The sequence below is a fragment of the Neophocaena asiaeorientalis genome, unplaced genomic scaffold, assembly GCF_003031525.2.
Source record: "Neophocaena asiaeorientalis asiaeorientalis breed wild unplaced genomic scaffold, Neophocaena_asiaeorientalis_V1.1 scaffold114, whole genome shotgun sequence".
NCBI lineage: Eukaryota > Metazoa > Chordata > Mammalia > Artiodactyla > Phocoenidae > Neophocaena > Neophocaena asiaeorientalis.
In genome coordinates, this window is record NW_020173116.1 from 11,715,242 (window position 1) to 11,731,974 (window position 16,733).

Sequence of the window (16,733 nt, forward strand, 5' to 3'; positions counted from 1 at the left end):
GGAAGCCCAAGCGGGGCTGGGGGTCCAGGTGAGACTTGTGGGCGGGGGTCCAGGACACAGCTCTGAGCCCCTGCCTTCTGATGGTTCCCCATTGATGGGGAGGGGTGTTTCTAGAGTGCAAGGGTTACTTCCTCTGTCTGCCAACCCTGCCCTGGCCAGTTAAGAGCCATCTGGTTTTACTAGGAGACATTCAGAACTGCATCTGTGCCAGGAACAGGGAAAATGTCAGACTCCTTCAAGGATATGGGGAGGAGGTACAGGTAAGGATGTTTTTTCTGGATTCACTCATCACTCCCAAGTCCCTGGTAGACTTTCAGTCGTACACATTCCCTGGTAACTTCTGGAACTGGGCACTGTGTTGTCCACAAAGGCTGTGAATAAGACCCAGCCTCTGTCCTCAAGGTCGTCCCCACCCGTGGGAGCCAGACAAGTCACAGGTGTGCTGGATGGCCTGATTGCTCCCACTTCATTCCCCTCCTGGTGAAATTGCAGCTCCTCCCGCTACAGGTGGGGGTATTTCCTGGTCCCACAGATGGCAGTTTGGCCACATGTCTTGCTTTGGCCAGTGGAATGTGGGCCAGAAAGAGTGAGCTAGTTCTGAGCGAGCACGGCCTCGAGTGCTTTCGCCCACATCGTTTGAGTTTTGCCATCACATGAGAAGATCAGCTCCCAGGAAGTCACTGGTCCAAGGAGGGTGAGACATCCATGGCGCTGACTTGGGTCCCACCTGCAGTTTGGAGCCGAGACTAACCCAGCGTAATCTAGGTCAGCCAAGCTCCATCTGACACACAGACCTGTGAGCAACAACAAACGGCTGGTATCGTGTGGCATTCAGTTCGGGGCTGGCTTGTTAGCTGCATTGTCGTGGCAGCAGCTAGCGATGCAACAGGCGACTGCGATGAAGCATGAGAGGGACCACGGGGAGATGCAGAGGCATCTGATACTCCAGCCTTGGGGAGGTTGGTAGGGAGGAATGCTTCGTGAGCTTGTATAAATTATTCACTTTTTGGCCCTCATTTTGCTTTTTCCTCGGGGATGCTCTAGATCAGAGGGTCTGCTGAATCCCTCAGCGCATGTCAGAATTGTATGTAAAATAAGTTAATCCATAAAGACTCTAGGAAGAGTTCTCTGACCAGTAAAATATAAGGAACTTTCCACTTCTGGTGATTCATTCACTCATCCCTTCACTCAACGAATAGGAGTTAGGGAAACAGCGGTGAATAAAATAAAGTAGGGTCCTGAGCACGTGGAGCTTACATGCTGGAGAGAAGAGACATGGTTAATGATAAACGCCATAGACAGCAACAGAGCGGGAAAGGAAATAGAGCACTGGGGCAGAAGGTGGTGCAACTTTACGGGAAGGTCAGGGAAGACCTCACCAGGGGTGTTGCCTGAGCCCAGACCCTAGCAGTGGCCTTAGGTGACGAAAGAGCCTATCAGGCCAAGGGGTAGGGAGTGCTAAGGCACGCTTCAGGAGAGAGAAACATGTAAGAGACAGACCCCTATTCCAGTGAAAGTTGCTGTAGAGGAATAAATTCAAAATTTTGAGTTTTCTTGTTAAAAAATCCGGGCAAAAGGGTTTTGGTCACCAGGGGAAACCTCCAGAGCCCATCCCAGGGACCATCCTCAAGGGGTTCTCTGTTCGGGTGTCAGTGGTTCTTGGTGACCCCTCCTCTGTGTCCTCCTCTAGGCTGTGGGGCGCTGGGCCTGCGGTCTCCACTTCCTGTGTCCTCCAGAAGTTCCCGGGAGTGATGTTCACCTGGTCCATGTGGATGCTGTGTGTCTCTGTCTTCACCATCCGGCCTGAGGAACACATGGGTAAGAAGTGACTCAGCTGGAGGGGACGTGCCTGCAGCTTCTCTGGGGAAAGGAGTTGCTTCTCTAGGGAGGTTCTGTTGTCCTCAAAAAGCAAGGTGTTGGTAGGTGACAGAGTCTTCCTCTTGCCCGTCTTGTCTGGTACGCGAGCTTGCCCTGGGCGTCAGTCATTCCTGCCAAAGGAGCAAACCGAAGAGACCCTGCTTTTGCCCTTGACAAAAGGTGCCTTTGGATTTTAACCGTACGACCTGCTGCAGCCAAGCTGAGCTCAATCAAGATCGACTTTGAATGATAAGGCATCAGCAAGTCAATAAGGCCAAACTTTTTTTTGTCATCATGTGAACCTGACTTAACTTTTCCCACAAGATGTCAATGGGACTTGATAGTAGCCCTAACCTTGTTATTTGGGGGTTTTGAGATCTCTGTGAGAGGAGGGGTTCATGGGGCCCCCACGTTGTCCGGGTCATGTGGTTCCTCGGATGGACCCAAAGCCTGACTGTGGGTTCTTTGTCATTCAGTGGCTGCAGGAAGCTGCCAGTTTCATGGCAGGCATCCCAAAACCAGGTTCAAGGTAGAAGGGGAGCCTGTGGCCATGAGGTGCCCCCAGGTGCCATACTGGGACTCTGCTACCACCCACGTCAGTGTGACATGGCGTCGAGACAACTCCACCACGATGGTCCCAGGGGAGGAAGAGCTGCGGGTGTGGGTCCAGGACGGCGGCCTGTGGATTGTGCCAGCCTCGCGGGGGGACTCTGGCACCTACGTCTGCACTGTCAGGTCAGCCCCTCTGGGATGAGGGTGGGAAGGGGGGCCCTTGCGGAATGGATGCTTGCGTGGCGTTTCCGTGACAACCTGGATTTCAAAACCCAACGCACAGGTGGGAACCCACCTTACATCTGCTTCACTGTCATTGAAATACCTCCTACCTGAGAGCCTGTCCACAGATGTCCTCATGACGCCCTCTCTCCCTTCACTTGAAGTCTCTGCTCAGGTGTCACCCCTATGGAGAGGACGTCCTGGCCACTTTATCTAAAGCAGGACTCCTGTCACTCTCCCCTTACCCTGTGCTGATGTTCCCTCATCTGTCACACACATATGTGTTTTATGTACTTAAGCTTTGTCTACCCTGTTAGAACGTAAACTCCAGAGGACAGGGACTTGGTTTGTTTTGTTCACTGCTGAATCCACAAGGACCCAAGAAATAGATGTAGAACACTGAGTAGAACTGGAGACCCAGGTGAGACTTTAGGAAGAAGTTAATCCAACTGGTTATTGCACACCTGGGGGAACCAAGCTCGCTTACAAAGTTCTCCCAGGTGGTGGGTGTGGAGGTGAGGCTGGAACCCACAGCTCCTGACCTGGGGCGTAGTCCCCTTCCTCATTGCCCTGTTGCTTTTTTTTTCCCTTTAATTGTGATAACATAAGCATAACATAAAATTTACCATTTTAACCCTTTTTAAGTGTACCGTTCAGTTGTGTTAAGTACATCCACATGGTTTGTGTGACCATCACCACCATCCAGCTCCAGAACTCTTTTCATCTTCCCAAGCTGAAACTCTGTCCCCACTGAACAACTCTTCAATTTCCCCTCCCCATCAGGTCCTGGCAACCCCCATTCTACCTTTATTCTGTCTCGATGAATTTGACTATTCCAAGTACCTCATATTCCAAGTACCACAGTATTTGTCCTTTTGTAACTGGCTTATTTCACTCAGTACAATGTCTTCAAGGTTCATCCGTGTTGTAGCAGGTGTCAAAATGTCCTTCCTTTTTAAGGCTGAATAATATTCCGTTATATGTACAGTTGACCCTTGAACAACACGGGGGTGAGGGGCCCCAACCCCTAAAGTCAACAGTCTGTGTATAACTTACAGTCACAGCCTTCAGTATCCACGGCTCCTCAGGACCCTCAGTTTTGTGTCCGTGGATCCACCCAACATGGGTTGTGTGATACTGTAGTATTTGCTATTGAAAAACATGTGTGTGCAAGTGGACCCACACAGTTCAAACCTGTGTTGTTCAAGGGTCAACTGTACATACAGTTGAGTCCCCGATTTCAATTTGAGTCCCCGATTTCAGTTCTTTTGAGTATATACCCAGAAATGGAATTGGTGGATCGTATGGTAATTCTATATTTAAGTTTGAGGAACTTATATTGTTTTCCACAGTGGCCAGACCATTTTACATTCCCTCCAGCAAGGTACAAGGGTTCCAATTTCTCAACATCCTTACCAACACTTATTATTTTCTGTTCTTTAATAGCCATTCTGATGGGGGTGAAGTGGTATATCACCGTGATTTTTTTTTAACATCTTTATTGGAGTATAATTGCTTTACAATGTTGTGTTAGCTTCTGCTGTCTAACAAAGTGAATCAGCTATATGTATACATATATCCCCACATCCCCTCCCTCTAGGTGGTCACAAAGCACCAAGCTGATCTCCCTGTGCTATGCGGCTGCTTCCCACTAGCTAGCTAGTTTACATTTGGTAGTATCACTGTGATTTTGATTTGCATTTCCCTAATGATTAGTGACCTTGAGCATCTTTCCATGTGCTTTACTGGCCATCTGTGTATCTTCTTTGGAGAAATGTGTATTCAAGTCGTTTGCCCACTTTAAAATCAAGTTGCTTGTTTATTTGTTTTTGAGTTGTAGGAATTCCTTATGTATTCTGGACGTGCAAATATTTTCTTGCATTCCATGGGCTGCCTTTTCACTCTGCTGATAATGTCCTTTGATGGAAAAAAGTTTTAAATTTTGATGAAGTTCAATTTATCTAATTTTTCTTTGGTTGCCTGCGCTTTTCATGTCATAGCCAAGAAATCATGTCTAATGCCATGAAGCTTTCCCTCTGTGTTTTCTTCTAAACATTTTTATAGTTTTGGCTCTTATGTTTTGGTCTTTGATCCATTTTGAGTTAAATTTTGTATATGGGTAAGTTCATGGGCCAACTTCATTCTTTTGCATGTGGCTAACCAGTTTTCCTAAGACCTTTTATTGAAAAGACTGTCCTTTCCCCATTGAATGGTCTAGGCATACCTTGCTGCTTCTTGAAGGAGAAAGTTGTAGGCCTAGTGTTGGCAGCCTTAAACATTTCCTGAGTTAGTTCTGTTTTTTTTGTGTGTGTGTGGTACGCGGGCCTCTCACTGCTGTGGCCTCTCCCGTTGAGGAGCACAGGCTCCGGACGCACAGGCTCAGTGGCCATGCCTCATGGGCCCAGCCGCTCTGCGGCATGTGGGATCTTCCCGGACTGGGGCACGAACCCGTGTCCCCTGCATCGGCAGGCGGAATCTCAACCACTGCGCCACCAGGGAAGCCCGAATTAATTCTTCTGAAAAGATTAGGGCAGACCATTGGTGTGACTGGGAAATACTCTTCTTGGCCTTGTTTCTTCAGCTGCTGCCTCTCTTCCACCCCAAGGCTCTAATCATCCTCACCAGCCAGCTTCAGAGTCTCTCCAGATTTCATAAATTCATTTGACTTAAGGAGAAACTGTGCCCATGAGTATTTACATTTAGAAAGACAGCCAAAGAAAGTGACATTCTCAGCACAAAGAAATTACTGGTGAATGGGAGAATTTCAGACAATATCAACCCCAGTCCTAGATGGTGTGTGTGTGTGTGTGTGTGTGTGTGTGTGTGTGTGTGTGTGTGTGTAATATCAGAGAAATGTGGATATCTGATTTTTAAAAAAAAAAATTTTATTAAATTTGATTTCATCTGTATTTTCCACTTTTTATTATTAAAACCATTAATCAATATATTTATTTTTAGTTTTGGCTGTGTTGGGCCTTTGTTGCTGTGCAGGCTTTGCCTAGTTGCGGTGAGCAGGGGCTACTCTTCGTTGTGGTGCGTGGGCTTCTCATTGCAGTGGCTTCTCTTGTTGCGGAGCACGGGCTCTAGGCGCACGGGCTTCAGTAGTTGTGGCACGTGGGCTCAGTAGTTGCGGCTCGTGAGCTCTAGAGCGCAGGCTCCGTAGTTGTGGCACATGGGCTTAGTTGCTCCACAACACGTAGGATCTTCCCAGACCAGGGCTTGAACCTGTGTCCCCTGCATTGGCAGGGGGACTTTTAACCACTGCGCCACCAGGGAAATCCCTGGATATCTGATTTTACAATAGCTATAAATGCATAATTTTTCTTTCTTTTTAGTGTCAAAAATTCTAACGTTTTTCTAAGGAACACTATGAGGAAAACTTAATAGCGTGGTAGAAATAGGATGGAATTTGGAGTCAGAATGATATGAATGTGAATCTTAGCCCTCATTTGCTCCCTGGTAGGACCTTGGTCTTACTCTTTGATATTTATGGGCCTCAGTTTTCTCCTTTTTGTAAAGAGGTTTGTTGGGAGGGTTCTGTGAAATCACAGCGTATGAGGCATAGAGTATGGGGAGCACCATTGTAGGTGTCAATATGCACATGGACGTGGCCTTTCTTTCCCCAAATGCAAGACTTGTTTACTACTGAAGCGATAACATGCAAAAATTAGGGAGATGTGAGCTGAGTCATATTTGCCTTAAAGTTTGTTTTTATACGTGATTTAAAAATGTGTGCTTAATACCTTATTTTGTTTTGTATTCTTGTAGAAAAAAAGAGATCAGAGATTGAGAGGCCAGGGAAACCCGATGTGGGTTAATCTTTTGTAGCTCGTGGGAGAGTTCCCCTGGCTGACCTCTAAAGCTCTCTTCCAGCTTCGGGATCGGGGTCTAATAGAGCAAGAATCACCAGCAGCTGCCATGATGCCCTTTGGCATTTACAGTCACAGGGCATAAAATGGCCCTGCTCCTGTTCTGTTTATAATTTTGTGACCTAGAGCCCACATAGCTGTTCTGTCCATCAGGGCGGGCAAGGTGATGCTGCTGGGCTACGCAGCCCCCCAAGTCTCAATGCCAGGACCTGTAACCCCACCGTCTGCTCTGGATGGGGGACAGGACATATCTGGTGGATGGCACAAATGACAACCACCTCTTTGCTGTGGGGCTGCCACACTACATGGGGAATATGAGTGGTGATCTATCAGATGATTTCCCCACCCATCTTTCTTTTGAGTTATTTCCACGGGGGGGTCTGTTGCCCAAGGGGGATGACCAGATCAGTAATGCGAACGGGTTTGTAACTCTCAATATGTCTCGTAAGCTTGGTGTCTGGATGTAATGCCCTGATTTACAGGTTTTCCCACAGCTCTACTGGCTTCTAACCTTGGTTTGACCTCTTAGAGGCTCTGTAGCCTTAGGAATTTACTTACTTTCTGCATACCTACTTTTCCTCATCTAAAAGTGATACAGTAGTGTCACAGGGTTGGAGAATAAATGAAATGATGTATTGCAGAGCACAAAGCCTGGCATGCTCTCCTCCCCAGGAGCTGCTGGGAGGGCTATTTTCAGGTGTGCTCTGTTCTTCAGACTTGCCCTCATTAGCATTTCTTCGATTTGCAGTGAGATTATGCATTCTTCAAGGTGATAGCTGTCTGCATTTCTTCATGCATAAAATGTTTTTCATCTTTTTCCTTTCTTCAACCAGATATGAAGTAGAAATTTGAATTAATTTCTTTTTGCTTTCGGGTAGTCAGCATTTATCACTTACTACCTTCACATATAATTTTCACATTTTGCTCCTTCTTTGGGTATAGAATTTTTTTACATTTTGCTGTACCCCTCCCTCCCAACCCCATAAAACACACATGCTCATTGTCTGTGTTGATGTCCAGTGTTTCTTAGGTAGATCACCAGCAGCTTAGCTGAGCTAATTATATCTTTATGTTTTTCTACTTAAAAAAATCGTTTGAATTAATATCCTCTGCCCTTCCCTCCACATTGTATTTCTGTCAAGGTTTTGCCTCTGTCCTTTCCCCAGTTCTAGGGTCTTGACTGAATGATGATACTGCGATTATAGTTAGAGCCGCCAAAAAAAAAAAATAAAAACCAAACAAACAAATTTACCAAGTTAATTTCCCCTGTGCAGTATTGCAGAAATCATTTCTAGATCTTATACAAAGAGCTCAGCAGTTTTCTGAAATTTGACTTCAGTTGATAAATGATTTCCAAGAGAAGTAAAGAGGATTTTCTTTATATGGAAACAGTGGCTCTTAGGAAACAATATCTCCATCTAGATAAGGTTGCCTGGACCAGGAATTTGGAGCATACTGGGGCTGTGATCAAGAACCTCCCCCGGAACCTGGAAGGGTTTAGGCCCCTTTGAAGAGGACTTGAGGGTTCTTTACTGGCCCTCAATGGTCTTGAAATCAGGCTTGTGGAGGGTCCTTTTTGGAAACATGCAGAATATATCACCATTTTTATATGACAATTATGATTCTTTTTTTGTGTGCTCCAAAGATTCAAAAGGACAAGGGACAAAAGTATTGCAATACAAATGAGGAAAATACAGAATGCAGAATTAAATGAGATTGGGGAATTATTCTTAATCTCATTCAGTTTTATTTTCATTTTGCCTTGCCATTTATTATTCCTTTTTCTCCCTTTTAAATCAGAAATGCCTCTTACTGTGACGAAATGTCCGTTGAGCTCAGGGTTTTTGAGAAGACAGAAGCTTCCCTGCCTCTCATCTTCTACCCGCAAATTATAACCTTGTCAGCCTCTGGGTTATTAGTTTGTCCTGATCTGAGTGAATTCATCGGGAACAAAACTGACGTGAAGATTCGATGGTACAAGGTACATCTTTAAGAATTGCCGTTTAATGAAAAGGTGTTTGATGAGCCATAGGAAAGATATAAAATATTCATTTGAAGACTATATATTCACTTTTATATTTCTGGTTTTTTAAACCAGTGATTTTAAAAAGGGCCATGATTAATATGCTCTATTAGTCTTGATAGGGCTTAGGTAAGTGTCCTCAGAGGGTGATTCGCAAAGACAGAGTGGAAATGAATGCAGAATAAATAACAACTGAAGAAAAGAGCTTTTCACTCTGTTGTTTGTCTATAGAAATTTTTAGAAAGAACTATTTAACAACTTGATACACATATTGATAGAGTTATTTTGTTTGTTTGTTTTTGTTTTTGCGGTACGCGGGCCTCTCACTGTTGTGGCCTCTCCCGTTGCGGAGCACAGGCTCCGGACACGCAGGCCCAGCGGCCATGGCTCACGGGCCCAGCCGCTCCGTGGCACGTGGGATCTTCCCGGACCGGGACACGAACCCGCGCCCCCTGCATCAGCAGGCAGACTCTCAACCACTGCGCCACCAGGGAAGCCCTGATAGAGTTTTTTGAAAGCACATAAAAATCAACCTTTGAGTTAAAGGAGTAAATATAAGCACCATTTCGTGTCCTGACTGGTTGAATAAATATCTACTATCATTGGCTCCCTTGTTTAGACCAGGTGTGGGCAAATGACAGCCAGGGCCAAAAATTGAGCTGCCGCCCATTTTCGTATGTCCACCAGCTTAGTTTTCACTTGTTTAAATGGTTAAATAAAAAGAATAATATTTCATGACCTGTGAAAATGATATAAAACTCAAACCTCAGTGTCTATAAGTAATGTTTTGCTGGGACACGCTCATTTATTTCTGTGTTTTCGTGGAGCAACGGCAGAGTTGAATAGTTGAACAGAGGCCACGTGGACCGTAGGTCTAAAATATTTACTCTCTGGCCCTTTACAGAAAAAGTTGCCGATTCCTGATATACAACATAGATTGATACTGAAAAGTACAGTTATTTGTTTAAAAATGGATAGAAACTAACCCTTTAATCAAAAAATAGGTTGACCAGTTGACTGGTATTCTAACTACAAGATATCTCTAGGATGTCAATTTAATATTTGGAACTTTTAAATGATTTTCGGAGAAAGTGAACAGCCAGCTCCTAGGAGTTCACCTGCCCAGTTATGGAGCTCTTGGTTTTGTAAGAGCATAAAAAGGTCAAGTGAGGGGTTTTACCGTAGAGGAAAGAGCACAGGTTCTGGGGTTGAGCAGTCTGGATTGGAAACCCTGCTTCTTCACTAACCTTTTGTATAGCCTTGGTCAGTTATTTTACCTCTTAAACCTGTTCCCTCTGCAAGACGGCAGTTCGTCACTCCCACTGCCTGAGATTGTTTTGAGATCAAATGGAGCACAGTGTGGGAAGCACCTCGCGCAGTGCTTGATTTGTAAATGGTCCTCAATAAATTCGGGTGGACAAGGGTATCATGGTGACGCTTAATAATAATATTTGTTCCCGTCCTAAGAATGCTAATCGTTGCTGAGCACGTTCTGTGTACAAGTCTGTTCTAAACTCCCTGACACGAACCCAGTGCAGTAGGGGTTGTTAATATCTCCATTTTACAGATTAGGAAACAGAGACCGGAAATGTAAGGAATGTGCTGACATGCAGCTGGTAGAGGGTGAAGCCAAACCTCTGACCCCGCAGGCCAGAACCCACACATCCCTGCCACACGGGGGAGACCTGGGGGCTCGTAGGCCCTGGGATAATTGTGCTACTGGGCCCTGTTTGGCTTTTTTCATATTTGATCACTCATGTTGGGAACAATGAAATCTCTTTCTTTAATTAAATACACTGTACAGTTAGACTTCATGAGCTATGTGGTTGACAAACTATTCCAGTTATGCCTGGCTTCTCATTTAGAAAAGGTCTCTGAAATGACTCAAGGTTATTATATATTACTATTGCAATCATCATTTTTTTTAAAGGCATTTCTTTTTTAAAAAATTAATTAATTTATTCATTTTTTGGCTGTGTTGGGTCCTCATTGCTGTGCACGGGCTTTCTCTAGTTGCGGCGAGCAGGGGCTACTCTTCATTGCAGTGCGCGGGCTTCTCATTGTGGTGGCTTCTCTTGTTGCGGAGCATGGGAGCTAGGTGCGTGGGCCTCAGTAGTTGTGGCACACAGGCCCAGCTGCTCCGTGGCATGTGGGATCTTCCCAGACCAGGGATCAAACCTGTGTGCCCTGCATTGGCAGGTGGACTCGCAATCACTGCACCATTAGGGAAGCCTCGCAATCATCATGGTTTTGAAAGAGATGTTCCTGAGAACATTTTGTGCTCATGAGGGTGTGTTCTCTGTTACTGGAGACTTCCCTCTTGAGGGTCTGCTCTGTAGAATGCACAGTACCTTTTGTCCATACAGGAAGTGTGGCCTCATGTCTCACATTTATTTTTTTATTATTATTTTTTAAAATAAATTTATTTGTTTTTGGCTACATTGGTTCTTTGTTGCTGTGCTCAGGCTTTCTCTAGTTGCGGCGAGCAGGGGCTACTCTTCGTTGCGGTGTGTGGGCTTCTCATTGTTGCGGAGCATGGGCTCTAGGCACGTGGGCTTCAGTAGTTGTGGCACGTGGGCTCAGTAGTTGTGGCTCATGGGCTCTAGAGCACAGGCTCAGTAGTTGTGGCGCACGGGCTTAGTTGCTCCACGGCATGTGGGATCTTCCCAGACCAGGACTCAAACCTGTGCCCCATGCACTGGCAGGCGGATTCCTAACCACTGTGCCACCAGGGAAGCCCCACATTTATTTTTGTCTTACAAATTTTTCTCTGTCTCTACTGACTCCTAAAATTGAGATGATGTTTAAAGTGATTACTGCAATATCAACTCTTCTGAGCCTTGTTCTCCAAGTTGCCATGACTACGTCATAACACCCCTTTCTGGATGTTTCCCAAGCACTCTTTTCTGGATGTTTCCCACAGCACTCCTTTCTGGATGCTTCTATAGGCAGCTGTTATGCCATAAATATATTTATATTTTAATCGCCTACTTTGTCAAAGAAGATAGTTTCTTTTTTTCCCATTGTGCCAAAGCAAATGCACTTTAAACGTTCTGGTTAAACAAACCCAGCCATCCCGTGTTATATGCTAACAAACTCCCCCTCCTAAAAATACAGTTAAAAGCATGTCCCAAAGGACAATATTTGCAAAGTAAATATCAGAGCGCTTCTTGGATTGCAGATTCAACAGTGACGGATGATACCAATGCTGTTCATAGTTTTTGAGATGTCAATTAAGATATAGCGTAACTTTGAAAAACATTTTCTCTTAAGGATTCTGTCCCTTTGGATCAAGACAACGAGAAGTTTCTAAGTGTGAGGGGAACTCGCTTACTGGTAAACAATGTGTCTCTGGAGGACGCGGGCTATTATCAGTGTGCCATGACGTTTGCCCACAGAGGCAGGCAATACAACATCACCAGGAATATCAAACTCCGTGTTAAGAGTGAGTACTTGCCATCAAGGTACCTCTGCACCCTGGTTCAGCAGCAAGCATGCAAGGAAAAAATTAGGGTTCCTGTAGAATTCTTTGAGTGTCTTTGGTGTGAAAGGAAAACAGATATGGCAACTCTCTAAGCATCAGGCTTCTAAGATGTGTAGGACACTTGGAAAGAGAGGAAGCAGGGTGTTTTTACGAGGAATGGTGAATCCCTGGGTAGTTGACAGGCTTCCGAGTCTGAGGCTAAAACATGTACCACTAGAGGGAGCCAAACAGTGGTTCTCTTGGAAGGTCTCTTTGCAAGGTCCCCTTGGAAGGCCCGCACCTCCAGGGCCAGCTATCAGGACACGGTTGCCGTAACTTTGTGTATAATTCTAGGATACTAGGATTTTATTGGATTTTTCAGTGAGAAGGCTATGCGTTGGCATATGTGGTGAACATTGCCCTTTTCTGGTCTTTCCCAAGCAGGTCTAGTTACCCTTGAAACCAGGATTTTAAATAGTGAGGGAGCTCATTGGTTTAAATGAGTTCTACCTGAAAATAATGTTGTGAACAGAACTGATTAGCATGTCAAGTTTATCCACTGTTTCCTCCATGCCTTCTACGTGTGGGACATCAAGCTTGGTGCAAAGGGCACACAAGTGATGCAGTTCTAGCCCCTGCCCTGGAAACTGTGGTGCTTTTCTTTGTTTTATACACTGAGTAACTACACACCTGGAGTCTTTTAAGGACGTTTCAGAGGGCATTGGAACTGTATTAAGGTTACATAATTGGTCTGTGCGGGGAAAGACTTTTTTCTCCCAGAGAATCCAGAGATTCAGTTTTACTACAGGGAAAATCGTGTCTCCCATGAATGGAAAGCTCTAGATTATTTTCTTTTAACGTCTTGTGAAGATTCATTCACATCAACCCCTTGCTCCCGCACAGCGGGGACCCCTGAGAATCCCGTGACTTTGAAAGGGCCCGGAATTATCCTGTTCATGTGATACTGAACAGGAACACTAGGGGGCGCCAACCTACATATAATCCTGTGTCCGGACCACACTGTGTCTCAGCCGTTCTCCAAGGGTGGTCCTCGGCCAGCGGCAGTGGCATCACCTGGGTACTCATCAGACCTGGAAAATCTCAGGCCCCATCCCAGACCTACTGAATCAGAAGCGATTAGCAGTCTGTGTTTAACACTGCCACCACCCCCGTGTCGGTGTTGCTGATGTAGCCCGGAATTGGGACCCACGGATGCGTTAACGTCTCGTCCTTGGGGCGTTCTTCTCCCCTCTCTGCTCGCAGCCTCCGTGCAGCAGCCCTGTGACCGTGAGGGGAGGGAAAAGCTCCCGGTCTTGGTGGAGAAGCGGCTGCTCCGCGGGCTCTCCTGGGATGCTGCATAATGCTTATTCCTGTTAGGGTTTCAAATGCTCTTTAGTGGAAGAGGTAGGGATGGAGCAGAGCTCTCTGTCCACCCCCATCAACTGTCCTTTCTGCTGCAGTTCAGATGCCCAGTTTCTTCCAGCTGCTGGGCGACCTGCGTCTCAGGGAGCTGGGTTCCAATTCCCGCCCCACCCCCGAAAGGGTCAATCACCTCAACTAAAAAGCCCTGGTGACCAAGCTGGGTTACTCAGTTCATCACTCAGTATGGGGTTAGCATCACGAACAGGTGGTTCTGGGGCCCCTGTGCCTTTTATTTTTTATTTCTTTGGAAGCGACTCCAGGGTTCTGTGGCAGGCGCGTGGGATGGTAGCGAGGGAGTGGGGAGAGATACTTTGGGGCAAGGAGCCTCTGGAGGAAGACCTATCCTGTGGACACGGTGAACGTTCCTTTTAAGGATTCATTCAGGAAGCCGGGGAGCGGAACGGTTAATTGTTACCACAGAGCAGAGAACATCTGTTCGTGGAATGTGTGTTTAACTGTGGCTTCTTCCAGTCATCTCTCTTCTGGGAAAGGCATTGGCCAAAGAGGCTCAATTTCGTGGAGAGCCGGTTTCCTTTGCCAGTCAAAAGCCAAGTCTCACAATGGCTGGCCCTACTGTAAAGGATAATTTAGTTAATTAGCTAAACAATAGACCCTGACCCTCAGCTTGCAATGAAGGCTTTCCTAACTGAATCTCTTTTCCTCATATCTTTCTCAGAAAGAGAAGAGGAGACGATTCCCGTGATCATCTCCCCCCACCAGACCATCTCAGCTTCGCTGGGTAAGGACCGTGTAACCCACCTGGATGGCTGCAGTCCCAAAGCTGGGGCCCCAGGACCCCTGTGTCACCGACTGTGCCTGCCATGGGGTTTGCAGTTCCCCCTACCCCAGCGGGATAATAGCAAATGAGAGGGAACATTTCCCTTTACCAAGTACCGTCAGTAATGGCATTATCTGAAAACACGTACACTTTGCTTCTTGAAAACCCTGCCTACAAAAATCTCAGTGCAAAAATCAGAACGTTCTAGTAGCTGTTGTTAACTGCATGAAAGGATTAAGGCATGATGCCCCAGAAAGTCAGCACCTGTAGTGTATTTAAAATAATTCACTTTACCAATACTTGGCCGACGCTCAGCATTTCCCCAAGACTCCGACTCTGCCCCTGCTGGTTCCCCCAGAGACAGTTTCTTATCGCCAAAATAGCTGGTCCGCGGGTCAAGGGAGTTAATGAAAATGCATGACAGAGGTTTTCACCATTTTTCACCATCCTGGCCAGTACGCACTTTCTTATTGAGCACAGCTGAGTCTGATAAGATGCCATTCAGGGCTTCCCTGGTGGCGCAGTGGTTGAGAGTCCGCCTGCCGATGCAGGGGACACGGGTTCGTGCCCCGGTCCGGGAAGATCCCACATGCCGCGGAGTGGCTGGGCCCGTGAGCCATGGCCGCTGAGCCTGCGCGTCCGGAGCCTGTGCTCCGCAACCGGAGAGGCCCTGGCAGTGAGAGGCCCGCGTATCACACACACAAAAAGATGCCATTCAATGCCAACATCAACCCTGTGGGGAGGTCTTATTTCTCCGAATTTCCAGAAGGAAAATCTGCGCAGGGGGTCACTGGCTCAGTATCTGTCAAAAAGCCATAGTCGGGTCTGGCTGGGGTTCAGACGCAGGCCTGTGTGTCTGTGAGGCCTGTACCTTTTCTGTATGTCTGTTTTTATATAGTGGTTTTGTAGGTCTTATGCTCATTTATTAAACCCTGGCTGCAGAGTCCTGTCTATCTACATATCATCTATCTATCTATCATCTATCTATTATCTATCTAACCACCCATCTATCCATCTATCATCTATTATCGATCTGTTATCTACCTCCCTCCCTCCCTCCCTCTTTTGTCTGGTGTTTGGGCTTACATTTTTAACTTTAATTGGTGGTCATGGAGAAGGAGGGCTTTTGCACAGACGCCGGGATTGCTGCCTGACACCTGAGTTGCAGCTCCCAACAGCTGCCTTGGCTCTCAGAAGGGCCTCCTGGAAGCTTGGGGAAGTGGGGACCCGGGTTAGCGCTGACTAGCGCCCCAGCGCCCCTGCTCCTCTGTGCTCCCCAGGCCAGTGGAGCTGAGTCTCCAGCCCCGTTGCTTTGCATATGCACTGATGTGTCTGGCAGAGTCATATGAGGCCAGAACGAGTGGGCTGTTTTTGGCTGAGAAATCTTTAAGGTCATAAGGGATGTGAAGGAGGAAGAAAGGTGGGCTTTCTGAGCCTGAAGTGGCCAGGTGCATTAAAGCACACACCCCAGGGAGGCACATTACCCACGAGGAATTTATTCCCCCTCCTCCGCTTTGGTGACTGAAAAAAAACCCAACTTAGTGATTGAGGCAGGGGACCAAGGACCATCGTATCGCACAACTGTAGAAGGCACCATTCGTGTGAAACACGGTGGCTTTTGAAAGGATTAATCCTAAATGAACACGACCAGGGATGGAGAGCTCCTAGCGGAAACAGGAGAGCAGAGACCAGCAGTGGGCAAAGAGACAGAACCCTCTGGATCCTGGATCTGGAGTTCTGGAGGCAAGAAGAATAAACTGTGGGAAACGGCAGCTCTGGGATTCAGAATGCGCCGTAGGAGCCGGGTGGCCTTGGGGGAGCCATCTGCCTGTGGGTTTCCATCTGCCCTGAGGACCCGTGCAAAGAGCTGGAGACCCTTGGTAAATACTGATGCGCTAGGTGAATGGAATCGCTTGAGGGAACTAAGTCTCCTTCTAAGAAAAGAATTGGTGAGGGTGTCTGAGAAAAGGGGGGAAGATCCACCGCTCAGATCTGCTGATGTGACCCCGTCCCCTGGCTGGGTTCTGACATTTGATGCGCTGCGTCTTGCCGTCACAGGGTCAAGACTGACAATCCCGTGTAAGGTGTTTCTGGGAGCTGGCATACAGGCGACCACCTTGCTGTGGTGGACTGCCAACAACACACACGTAGAGGATGCCTACAAGGGGGGCCGCGTGACCGAGGGGCAGCGCCAGTAAGTGGGGGAAGATCTTCCTCATCCCCTGGGCAGAGCTGTTGTGAACCCCCTGTAGACTCCACTTCCTTGTAGAGACAACGTCCTAGCCAACCCATCAATATGACACACACACCACATTACAAATATATATTTTTTTATTCTACTCCGTTGGATTTTTAGAATCTTAAACATTGGGTTTTGCTAAGTATCACCAACTGTTCTTGAGAATCAAGCCTTCTCTCTAAATCTATGAGCTGCAGCCTACTACTTGACATTGGTGTTGCCTCTTCTAGCTGTTTAATTAGATCTTTGTTCCTTGAGCATTGCAGAGTCAAACATTCACAGCCCTTAAAACGACTCTGAAACTTAGC

The 16,733-nt window shown here is 46.8% G+C and overlaps 1 protein-coding gene across 3 annotated transcripts in view; it reads left to right on the plus strand.

The window, feature by feature from the left end:
* Window positions 1-16,733, plus strand: part of IL1R2 (interleukin 1 receptor type 2) — a 36,965-nt gene that overhangs the window by 13,438 nt on the left and 6,794 nt on the right. Inside the window, exons 1-7 of one of the 3 annotated variants that reach the window (XM_024744046.1) lie at window positions 141-260; window positions 1,691-1,818; window positions 2,334-2,592; window positions 8,301-8,481; window positions 11,797-11,968; window positions 14,085-14,147; window positions 16,245-16,380. In XM_024744046.1, the coding sequence (XP_024599814.1) occupies window positions 223-260; window positions 1,691-1,818; window positions 2,334-2,592; window positions 8,301-8,481; window positions 11,797-11,968; window positions 14,085-14,147; window positions 16,245-16,380 (977 nt within the window). In that variant the 5' untranslated portion in view covers window positions 141-222. Of the gene's footprint in view, window positions 1-140; window positions 261-1,690; window positions 1,819-2,333; window positions 2,593-8,300; window positions 8,482-11,796; window positions 11,969-14,084; window positions 14,148-16,244; window positions 16,381-16,733 lie in introns of those variants that run through there. The other 2 variants (XM_024744043.1, XM_024744045.1) reach the window with 2 other exon arrangements.